General features: G+C 36.9%; 1 protein-coding gene across 5 annotated transcripts in view; it reads right to left on the bottom strand.

The window, feature by feature from the left end:
* Window positions 1–12642, bottom strand: part of FBXL13 (F-box and leucine rich repeat protein 13) — an 84555-nt gene that overhangs the window by 21020 nt on the left and 50893 nt on the right. For all 5 annotated transcript variants that reach the window (XM_061467366.1, XM_061467368.1, XM_061467365.1 and 2 more), the window contains 5 exons: window positions 9763–9861; window positions 9042–9159; window positions 8732–8894; window positions 5837–5956; window positions 4423–4549 (listed from right to left, as the gene is read on the bottom strand). In XM_061467366.1, the coding sequence (XP_061323350.1) occupies window positions 4423–4549; window positions 5837–5956; window positions 8732–8894; window positions 9042–9159; window positions 9763–9861 (627 nt within the window). The remainder of the gene's footprint in view (window positions 1–4422; window positions 4550–5836; window positions 5957–8731; window positions 8895–9041; window positions 9160–9762; window positions 9862–12642) is intronic.

Raw genomic sequence — 12642 nt, forward strand, 5'->3', positions numbered from 1 at the left:
TAACTCCAGACAACAGGGCATCCGTTGTAACAAAATGTCCTATAAAAACATTGAGACCAATTTTCATCATTGATAAGTACCTTTAATTCCTACTCATTTGCATTGGAACTCAAGGTGTTTGCATATCGGCATTGATTGTAAAAATCTTCTGTGTTAGTATTTCCTGTCCTTATGCAGAATTAAGTTTCTAAGTCTCTAAGCTAAATTATCTCTTTCTCTATCCTCCCAAGCCAACTGGAGTGCTAACATCTGAACTTGAAGCCCACTTTAACATACTTCAGCATTTCCTTTCCCCTGCCATGGGAATGTGTGCGACTTGTCACGTCTTTTCCTTTGGAAATCAAATGCAACTAATTCATTTGCAGTCTGTTGCTAGTTATATCTGCTAGACCTGATAATATTATTTTCTTAACCTTTACAACACTCTTCCTCAGTCCTGGCCTAATTTTCTAGTAGACCAAAATGTGAATACAGGCTATGGGTCAAGTCACTGTTGACTCAGAATCCCACAAAGAGTGCAAAGAAATTATTCTAGATAACTGTGGAAATCCAAAATGTCACTTTTAGTTTGGGTTTTTTATTATTAAGATATTAGTAAATATTTATGTTGAATCTACACCTTCAGGACCAGCCAGGACCTGAAGATCATTAAGTACAAACACATAAGAAAAGAAAGTTGAGCTGTTTATACAGCTATATAAGCACTACTCCAGAGTTCCTAATGAGACATTATCCTCAGTTTAAAGAGCACTTTACTTTAAAGAGTAACTACACACACAGCACACAAAAAACCTGTGCCTGATTAGCTGACTTGATGCCACAAATAATTCTTGAGGAGGCATTTTCAACCAGAAGTGAGAATTGGGCCTTAGATTATCACAAGAGAACTTCCATGTATGCCAGTCATTGCAGAAGAAAATGTAAAAGCAAAGAATATTTCTCTATATACTTCATATTTTCTTTTTATCTTTTATTTCAGAAGTGTATCGAGGTTCTTCACATGTTTAAGTATTCTACCTATTTTTTAGGTTTTAGGCTATTTTTATCTCTCATTATTACACTGTATGCAATTCACCAGTGGTATTAATCTTCCCTGAGTCTGTGTCAGGGCATCTACAGTTTTTTGCTAATCGATACTCTACATAACTCAGGAGCGAACTAAGTCTCTTTAACAATTCCTTCTATTATTCTTTGCTACACTTTTTTGTCTAAATCCTGTTTGATTTAAGGCACTTTCTTCACATGTCCTGACACTTCTACGCTTATTTTTCTTTTTAATGTCCCAAGAAGATGGGTGGTCCAGGCTATGTGCATCAGCAGCTTGTGTTGGAATGAGGAAAGCCAGGCAGCTGCACACTTCCAGACTCTCACCCTTGGAGCAAAGCTGCCAAAGCTGCATCATATAGACATCAGAAAGAGTTCAAAGTGTTTTAACAAAAATATGGACAGTATGAGAATAAAGCTGATGGAAGCATGGGAAACTCATGGAAGCATTTCCGCAAAGGCTGCTTTTACAGGAAAGATAAACAGGTTTTGGTTCTAAACGCTAATGTTTCCAGCTCCTCAATGGAAGCTTAAATTCCTTGTATATATTGTAAATAAGTTCAGAATGATGTCTAAAATAACTTGTGGCATTATCTGTGCATTCATGAACATGTTCACCATACTCACAATTTAAAACACTGTGGTCTATATTCCAAGGAGTTTAGAAGAGCAAAATCCAAGGGGAAACAATGAGGGGTGGCAGACTAGCTAGAAAACAAGGGAATTTGCTCAAAGAATTTAAAGGGAGTTCTTTCAAAGAACTTGACAGCTTTGCTCAGTCATTGTGGATTTTTTCAAAGCTGTCACTAGGCTGCAAATCTTTTCATTTCCAAGTGTCTTTTAAGTTGTTTATAACGTTAAGAAAGCGATCTCGAGTACTTCCGGAATGATAAAACCAGAACCAATGTCATCCCCACTATTAAAAAAAAAGTTATTCAGACTTGAAAATGTGTTATTTGTTTTTTCAAAAAATCAATTTTTACTAAAGAGGGAAATATTTTCTGAAATGTAAAAGAATGAATGCTGGAGGAACTGAGTGAATAAATTAATGGTTAGAATGCAGTTGTGGGGTCTTTATTTAATGTTATATATTTTATGAAAGTAAGAGCAATGTAGTCAAAGTCCTAATGAGAACAGAGCAGTAACTTCTTCACTATGCTGCTGGTATCTCCCATGCATGTAGCTGGCATCCTCTTCATTGAATGATACTGGGTTTTGTTAATGAATGGTCTTTGACTTATCCAGCAAGACACTTAAACACACATACAACTTAAACATGATGAATTACGTGCCTTATTCTAGCTTGTGATTAGAAGTTTGCCTAGACATATTCTTTCTGTGTAAAATGCATAACTTTCTACACCATACCAAAATGTGAATATATGCAACGATTATTTTTATTCAATTTCCAGTCTTTTTGTTGAGGAGTAAACTGAGGACAAGAATAAAAAACTTCACCAAGCATGAGAGATACCTTTGATGTATTTCTTACCAGCACTGCAGTTTTTAATTACTGTGAGTCTACAGGGTATTTATTTATTTCATATTAACAAGGCTCTCTTGTCAGGGATAATTTTAAGAGTTAATGGATTTCTTCCAAATGCAACAAATTTCCTGAATGAAAGACAAGGTTGCAACAGGAACATTCACTTATTTGGCACCAAATGATGCCTCAACTACAGAAGAGGAAGGCACCAACAGTGGAAAAACCCATTTTGATTAAGTCTGTCATAACTTATTGTAGTAAATTCTGCTCTGCTTTGATGGGCAGAATGATTTTGCTGTCATTTGAAAATAAAACAGAAAGGAAAATTCTCTCTTGTAGTGCAAATCTATGTTGTACATTCTACATTTTTCACACTATATAGCAAGACAGCAAAAGCAAGAGAGATCTGCTGCACAGGCTGCAGGAAAGTGTATGAGCCTTACCATTCTTCATCAGCACAGAGTAATGGTGCTGATTACTGCACATAAAACATTGTGCTACATTTTTAAAGCAATACTTACTAAGTCTAAATTGAAAGAAATCTTAATACAACTTTGCATGCTAATAAAATGCATAATATAAAGTCAAAGCATACAAATAGCAGCTTCTTACAAAGCAGACTTCTAGATTTCCTTTTATCAAATTAATGGTTTAAGATTAGAAAATGTATTTATTATATATGCATGAATGTTTTATACCCAAACACAGCAAACAGCAAAGTCCATAACAGTTTTGTAGCTAGTACTGGCAATCGGAACAGAAATCACACAAATGGATAAATGAACAGTTTCTGGCTTAATTTATCTGTCTTGTGGGAGAGAGAAAACTGAAAGCCTCAGAAATGCAGTATAAGCAAAAGAGCTTGGCTTATTGCCGAGGTCATGAGTTGTGCTATGTGAAAACTAGAGTAAGAAGCAAGACAGCATTTTAAAAGACTAGTTGTGGCAGGCAAGGAGAAAGAAAACATTTACATTGAAACATGGAAATTCAAGGCAGCACAAATTTCATTCAGATATGATTTTTCTGATCTTGGATTTCCCAACCCTCTTGGTTGAGCTTAATTTTGGTTTTTATTTTCAGGCCTCTCTAAAAGATTCAGGCATTTTAATTACTTTTGCACAGAGCACAAACTCTCTATTGGAGACAAGTAATAAAGTTCTTGGTCAGAAATCTGGTTGAACTGTGGCTGAGCAAATAGCCCCTATGGGAACTTTTCTCCATGAGATTTCTCCTACGTTTCTGTGTTCAGTGAAGTGTTTGCCCCAGAAGTAGAGGAAAGAGCAGAACTGGCTCTGAACCCTGCACACAAGCCAGGACCTGACAAGAACATCTAATGTGGAGGTCTGTGACGTTTAACCTGGCTCCCACACTCACTGTTTTGCTTTCCAGAGTGTTTTCAACTTGACACATTGAAGATACCTTGTTAGTAGTTCCTTCACTAGCAATTATTTTCTAGACCACAGTGTACAGCAGAGCCTCAGCTACAGCTAACATGCCTGAGTTTGCACCATAAAATCTAGTTAATGGAAAACACAATTTAAATGTTAAAAATAGTTTTTTTCCCTAGTTTTTCTCAGGCCCAATCCTCCTGGAGCAAAACTATACCTGCTTAATAAACATTCTTTTCAGATTAGCTTCATAGCAGCCAAACTTTCTGGCAATTTCTGTTTCTCTCTTTCAAATGTCCAAATTGTCTGACTTAAGAAATACCTTTTATTTGTTACTGCCTACACCTGCGCTAAGACTGTACTGTACATGTTTCTAAAATACTTTTTAACAGCACTGTTTCATAGCCAGGCAGGTTTTTAAATGGGTTTATATTGCTTCTTTGTTTTTTCAGGAAGCTTAGATAAACAGTAAACACATTTCTCATTCTTTAATCATACATATACCGTATCTGAGATTCTGGTTCCAGAGATATCAAGGGATATCAATGACAACATATTTCCCAAGGCTTCAATTCCAGCATCAGTCACATTTTCACAGTGGCACAGATATAGGTAGGTCAATTCATGACATCTAAAATAAAGAAACACAAGTGTCAGCTTTCTGCTTTTATTACAGCAATATAGCATAGCAAGTTCATTTTTGTAATAACCCCTGCTAAGTTTCTTTCAGGGGACCTATGAAAATAACACTCTAAAGTTTTTATACCTTTTATAGGCACTTCCAAGAACTCCACTCTTAATGCACAAATGTTTCAAACAAGGCCAGGTTGGATGAAGCCTTGGATGAGATGGTTTAGTGTGAGGTGTCCCTGCCCATGGCAGGGGGGTTGGAACTTGATGATCTTAAGGTCCTTTCCAACCCTAACTATTCTATGATTCTATGATACGATGAACAGCAACAGAATTAAATCAAAATATGGAAATCAAGGAGCTGTTTTTCATAAAAATACTTTAAAAATTAGTTTTATTTTCCCCCATCTCCAAATCTCTAATATCTAGCAAAGGAACTTACAAGCTCAATCCAACAACATAATACAGGACCCCATGGCTGTACCCACACCCTGCTACAGCCATGTAAATAATGGTACGCAGCAAGGAAAAACATTGCCAGGTTCTGCAAATCAGCACTCACTAACTATAGATGGAAAACTGAATTTTACTGTGTATGTGAGCACCATAAACTGTATCTTCCCATAACCAAACCTGAAGACCTAAAGATATGTGACTCCTCAAGTACTATGTCAGAGTCTTAGAGGTAACAATCCATCATTAAAACAGAGAACACATTCCCTGCCTAACCAGCAAACATGCTATGATTATTCACAAGTACTGTAATGAAAACATAAATGGGGCCTACTGAGAGATCTAGAAAGGAGTGAAGTGACTGACTCCAGTCCTCTCTAGAGATTTAAAAATGGTCTTTTGATTGCCAATACCAATGCTCTTTCTGAGGAACTGGAATTGAAGAGGTACAGCAACAGAGAGCTTTTGGTTTTTGCAGACATCAGTATTTTTTGAATTTACAAAATACGACATATACATACTAATCTTTTAATGCAGTTGTGTCATTGTTAAACATCATTTAAGCACTCCCCCCCCCCCCAAATTAAGTCTTATTAGGTTTCCATATTTATATTGATGAATTCCCCTTTATATAATGGATCTTTTTTAAGAGATGCCAAAATGGATTAATCATTTATCTAGTACAATTTTTTATATACAATTGGCTGTATAATTTTATCAATTTATTAACATACTAAGAATTTTAGAAACATTAGAAATATACTGCATATTAGGAATATTAGAAATGTACTGCAATGCTATTGCACTAGAAAAATATTGTACTGGACCATGTTACCTTTGTGCTATTTCTGTGACAGAAGCATCAGTGACATGAATACAATTACTCAAATTCAGCTCTCTTAGCTTAGCTCCTGAAGAACCTTGTACAAACGGCACTACACCTTCATCACTGATGCTAAAAGAGAAATGTAGACAATATTTGTAACATATATTTTTTCTACTTCGTGTAAGTGGATATACAAGCTGCATCCAGCAACCTAAAATGCAGATAAGCAGAACTTAATAACAGTATTCTTTAAACAGCCTTTTGAACCCCCAAAAGAGTCAGAATAATTAATGGCTTGATTAATTGCTCTTTGGAACTGCTGAAAACCAGAACTTACTGAAAAAGAAGTGTATTTGAGATACGAAAAAATATCTCAAATATGAGATTATGAGAACTTCCATTATTTCCAACACTCAGATATGACAGCACTCCAAAAGACAGAGTTTGGAACCTGTTTCATAGTAATATTTGTATTAATATCTTTGTTATTTTAAGGAACTGAATTAATTTAAAGGAAAATATATCCCTAGCACAGAAGCAAAGTCATAGGTAGTGTAAGTGTGCACGTATTAGTTGTTTCATCCACATAAGTGAAGAATTAACCTGAGTTAAACATGCAGTTGCATAACTCGCATATAGCTAACTTGTAATACACACAAGGGTTATAAAAATTAAGTACGTAGGAAATCTGTCAGCCAAGTTGAGAGGGTTAGAGAGCTGATGATAACTTGGGCGTTTCAATTCAGTTCATATCTCTGGTATGTTTAACATTACTGTACGCTTAGCTTCTCAATGCATTCCCGGTATTTCTTCTCTGTTCCCTGATGAACAAAAAATTAATCCCAGAATTCTGTAGGACAGAATCATATTTTGGCTTGCACAGTTTGTTGCAATACAAAGAATCACGGCAAATAATGAAGTCCCAGAAACATATGGGTAAAGAATAGGACTCCTAATAAAATGATAACCTGAACAGAGCCTCACTGTGTGACAACAAGCTACAGATGGCTATAATTCGTAAAGTGTTAATCACTGCATTAATTCAACCACTGTGGTAGTTTTGGCGTTATCTCACAGTGCAGTTGGTTTTCATTTGGGATAAACTTAAGAAATACAGCTCCAGAATAGTTAATTTGGATAAAGTCCCTAAGGAATGCAGAGCCTGGCAATACAGTCAATTATATGTTAAAAAAAAAAAACAAAACAAAAAAAAGAAAGATATTCTGGAACCGTGCTGGGCTTGAGGGCTGAAATAGCCACATTATAACTTTCTAAATAACTGTGCTGTGAATACACATGCTAAGTTTACCCAGTGAAAGGGACCCATTCTGGACAAGTTTGTGAAGAACTGCAGCCCATAGGAAAGCCTTGCATTGGAGAAGTCCATGGAGAACTGCCTCCTGTGGGAGGGACCCCATGCTGGAGCAGAGGAAGAGTGTGAGGAGTCCTCCCCTGAGGAAGAAGGAAGGACAGAGACAATGTGTGATGCAGCGACCACAACCCCCATTCCCTGTTCCTCTGCACTGCTGGTGGGGAGAAGATAGAGAATTTAGGAATAAAATTGAGCCCAGGAAGAAGGGAGGGGTGGGAGGAAGGCATTTTAAGATTTAGTTTTTGTTTCTCATTATCCTACTCTGATTTGATTGGTGAAAAATTAATTTTCACAAGTCACATCTGTTTTGCCCATGACAGTAACTGGTGAGTGATCTCTCCCTGCCCTTACCTCGACCCATGAGCCTTTTGTTGTATTTTCTCTACCCTGTTGAGGAGGGGAGTGATAGGGTGGCTTTGGTGAGCATCTGGCACACCACACAAGTTTAGATGTGTTACAGTCTATAGTTTTGTGAATGCTGAAACTTTCATAAACGTCTGCAAAAGGCATAATAGGAATACAGAGTTTTACAATAGCTTTACAACTACATAAAACGTTTTGTTAAGGTAATTCAGGAATTCTTTAGCAGTAGAGACAGTAGACACATGTGCAAACACACTCACAGCCTAAGATTTGGCTAACAGGCTGGAAAATCCAGCCTTCTAAATGCTAAACCAGAAAATGCAGGCAGCTGTCCCATCTGCCCAGCTGAACAACCACCATGATGTCATGGTATTACTCCAGCACTTCTCAGTGCATCTACATGCAATGATATCAGATTTTTATGCAGGCACAGCACCAACAGGCACAAAAAGTACTTCAGTGACATATTAGAGCAGAATCTAAAACTCCACATGCAGCAGAAATTTAAGACAAGCAGCCATTCTGCTTCTTTGTATTATGTTATAGGTCTGTTGATTTTGAAATGTTTGGAGGTTTTGCCTGCTCTGTTTCTTCCCACCCATGACTCCATCATCATGCCACAGACAAGGAACAAGCATGCAGCTGCCCTATCATTTATCTTTCTTTCTACTGGCACATGACAGAACTGAAGTGGAAGTCTTCACATGAAATACATCCTTCCTCTACAACACAATTTACAATGTTGTCTTGGTAATTGTAAAAAATTGGCAGTTTTGTTTGTATCTTAGTACTTTATCAAGTATCATTTTGATAGTCACAAAATTAAACAATATCTAAATTTTAATAGAGTTGTGGCATTGGAATTGTCTTTCATTATAATTTTCATCTTCATAGCCACATTCCAGCACTAAAATATGATGTGGCTATTAAATAACGTTATGTCTACAGTAAATTTTTTGCTTGACCTGGACTAATGAATGCGTTTTTGAAAACATAATACAGGAAAAAGAACTACCTGTAGATTTTTTTTTTCATCTTAAGATAACATGAATTAATACTCTAATACTTTATTTTTTAAACTGAAAGATGTGTTAACAGGATTTATTATGAGCATAATTTACTAAAATTCCTTTGCAGTCATTTGCAGAAATCTGGATGTGATACAGTACCTTATGCAGTCTGCTACATTCAGTACAAGAATATGCTTCAGTGGTGAAATCATCTTGAGACCAGCATCTGTAATCCTCTGGCAGTCAGCCATATGAATGTGCCTGATGTATGGGCAGCATTTACTCATTAACTTGAAACTTAAATCAGTAATTCGGTTATTCCCTGTTGAAATAGATGAAGATGAAAGTTAGTTACGTATCTGACATACATTAATGGCCTCATTCAAATACTCACTGAAAAATGTATTTCAAATTATCTGGATGAATTTTAGAAATACATTATCTTACTAATTGTGAGGATTATACTAACCTTCAATGCTGACCTTGACCAGTTCACATTCAGCAAGGGCTTTAAAAGTTGTATCAGAAAGATGTGGAGAGTCAAGAAAGACAACAGATGTTATCTGTTGGCATTTTTCAACCACAGCCTTTGAAAAGAAAAAGGTGAAATAAAATATTCATATACCTAAGCTGTCGTGTAACAAAAGATGAGCAAATATTCCACATATAATACCAAATGTTACAATTTCAAACAAATAGTTACAATCCATTTTAACAGTAAATTCAGCAGTATATAAATTATTGAAATTCTCCATATATTTATTAGGTTTGGGAACACAAGGAAAAGAAGTTAAGTAACTGGAGACATGAAGTATGGCAGACACCTTAGACAGTGATCCAGTTAACAATCACTTTTGCAGAAGCCTGAAAATTCTTTTTTGATGGGCAAAATCAGTAGCAGGATGCTGTTGCCATATATTGTGTTTGCTTTAACGCTGAAAAAGCTGGAAAACTCTCATTTATAAACTGGAAGACCATAATTCAGCCATACCTAAGTAGCAAAAGAAGATAACTATAATATTCTGAAAGTGATTGCAAGTGAGCAAGATAAATACATTTTGGTACCAGATTAAAAAAAAATTTCCTCTTAAATTGTATCTGCATAACTTTCTGTAAAGTCAGTTGAGAGGATAACCCAGCTGCAGCACCACAAAATTGTTCAAAGTACAGACTTATTTTCAGTTTCTTACTTGAATACACCTGTCTGTAAGAGTTGGCATTTGGTTGATCAGCAAATTCTGAATCCCAGTGCAGCCACTGGCAATATTTCTGAAGCCATCAACTGAAATCTAAGTAAGAAACAAAAGAGTTATGTCTTAGCAAGCCTACAGTCAACACCATTTATGGGAGTGGCAATGAATGTCATTGTCACATCCTTCTACATTTGTTTTCCCAACTTTATAAGGGAAAATGGCAGATGCTCAAATCAGGTTTGAAGCAAGGCTGGAATGTAGTAAAATATCTTCACTGTTTTTTTCTAGATCCATGGTAAAATGCATGTTAAACTCAGATGTTTTTTTTATTTTCAGGTTGGGGTGGCCTTTCTTTATAAATTGCTTGAAATATTTTTTGTTGCGTGTCTTGGCCTTCCTTCATAAAGGATTGTGGCACTCTTTGCACTTTTTCCCTTGTGCCGGGGAGTGTCAGCACTAGAGGGGAACTGGCTACATGTCTGTCAAATGTGTTCTGAGGCTTGAAGTGTTCATGCAGGTCCCATGTCCAGATAGGCAGAACATGGTGTTGCTCATGACACACACTGGCACCGTTAGCATTGTGGATGCAAATAAGACACAGTCCAATGTCTTTTAAGCTCAGGATAAGTGTAGCATAAATGTTTTATATACAGTGGGTCTGTAACAGACTGCAAAATGACAGAGAGAAAACCCTTCCATCAAAATAGCTATAAGGAGTATTTTACAGGTAATTTTACATGATGATGTAAAACCTATCAACTACACTCTGTCAGCTGCCTATGTTCAAGGTCAGGTCTGATAAGGTAGAGCTGTGTAACCCTGGATCAGGCTCCTCTGCAAACAGCTATATTTTAACAAGGAGCTGAAGGAAAAAGAGCAAAATCTTGGGAGGCAGGAGGGAAGGTTGCAGGAAAGGATTACACAGAAAGGTAACCATCATGTAATCACAAGGAGGTCAGAGCATGTAGAGCCTGTTGGTGCACCCCAGTGTCTAACACCCCCTCCAACTGAGATGTCTGCTGCACAAAAGGACACCATAACTTTGGGAATGTGGTTGATGTGGGTAACACAGATCTCACCTATCAGCATGGATATTTTGAATTTGCCCACCTCAAATGATTGCAGACCAACCAGTATTAGTGTAGGACTGCTATGTCAAAGGCAATCCTCTTTTCAACTGGTAGTGATCGCCAGAAGATAAAACACTGGCATGGAAAGATGGGTCCCAATTCTCATGACAGAATATGAAATTCAGTCGTCCAAATTCTACGGTTTTGTACTCCCTATTGGCATATGTAACATAGGACAATGTTAACTAACTGAAGTTTTCTCAGGCCAAAACCTCCAGTATGTAGAGCAGGGATTAGCTTAAACTGTGAACATCATGCAAGCAGTTGCCAGAGGGAGGTACTGGACATCCTCTGCCGGTCAAGAAGCACTAATTGCTTTAACATGGCATGACTAATTTGTTCAAATAAGAGTTTGCCTAACCCTGCAACAGGCCTCCTCGTTGGCTTTCAAGCAGTGCAGCGACAGAAGACAGCATGTTTCTACAACATGCACCAAGTAGTTTAATATGTTAAAGTGAAACAAATCACTCCCTAGAGTTCAAGAGGTGAATTTCTGGTAACTGAGTCTTGTTCTTGTTCTATATACTACAGAGAGTAAACCATTCCCAAGAGAAGAGAGGGTACGTTACATCATACACTTTGTTGTAATGCATGGTAATAACACTGTTCATTTTAATCTCAACACGATGCCTTTTCAAAAGAAGACTGAGGTTTTCACTCTGCTCAAAAATCAGCCACAGTTTGTTAAGCAGTTCAAGTATGCTTTAGCTGCTGTGACAGTAGTATTCCCCTTTGTAACTGCTGAACAGTTTTGCTATTAAGAAAAAGAGTAACTCTGATCCTAAAGAACAGTCACTCATGCAATATTGAGCTTGTTCAAACTGAAGAAACTTTGTAAGACCCAGTTCAAATTGTAACCAACTGCAGCTTACTCCTATGACTGCTAATCGAAGGAAAGCATGAGGCTTAACAGAGCCTGCTGAGAGCTGCTCTTGGGATTTATTTTTTTTTACCATGAGCACACTGTTAAGAGTACCCATCTAATTTGGTGATCACAGTTACGATATATAATTATAGAAGAGGAACCACAGTTTTGAGGACTTTAAAATCAGGGGAAAATGCTGAATCAAGAAGGTGCTAATAATACTGATGCTATTTTAAAAACAGACTGCAAAAACAGACTGCTTACTCCACTGAGATTAGGAATATAACTGAGGTGTCTATTTTAGACAATTATGAAACCTGGGATCTCTGTATAGCAAAGAGCAAAAAAGACCCCAAGGCAGGTCAGACCTGAAAAAGTCTGATCACCTCTGGGGACCTCTCTCCCTCTCTAATTATTATAGAGATAAATTAAGGTAAGTTTCTAGGTACTGCCTTATGTTAGAGGCCTAAAATTAAGTGAAATACCCATTCTCAAAAGGATAGATGGTAGGTAGCAGGTAATCAGATCAAACTCAACAACATTTCTACTTGACAGAAGTAGAATATCTGTTTCTGGAATTCAGTAATGGTTGCACAACGTTACTGCAGTCTGCAGGACTTTTAATCTCTTTGTCTGGAAAAACACTGTTTGCTTAACATAGCCATCTGATACCACAAATAGCAGCAATTCAGTGTTTTCCTCCGTGCAAGCCAAAACCAATTATACTGAAGCAACTAATAATACCCCTGCACAGATTGTTTCAGATTATTTTTTCACTTGAACTGTTTTTTAACTTAAAGCTGGAAAATGGATTTCAGACATCAGGTTGAGAGAGTTTCAGTGCAAAACGTGCATTCAGATATGATTCAATTCAATTAGTCA

Source organism: Pezoporus flaviventris, unplaced genomic scaffold (genome assembly GCF_033815535.1).
Source record: "Pezoporus flaviventris isolate CSIRO_AGI_PZ_B2104156 unplaced genomic scaffold, CSIRO_AGI_Pfla_v1 ptg000045l, whole genome shotgun sequence".
Taxonomy (NCBI): Eukaryota; Metazoa; Chordata; class Aves; order Psittaciformes; family Psittacidae; genus Pezoporus; species Pezoporus flaviventris.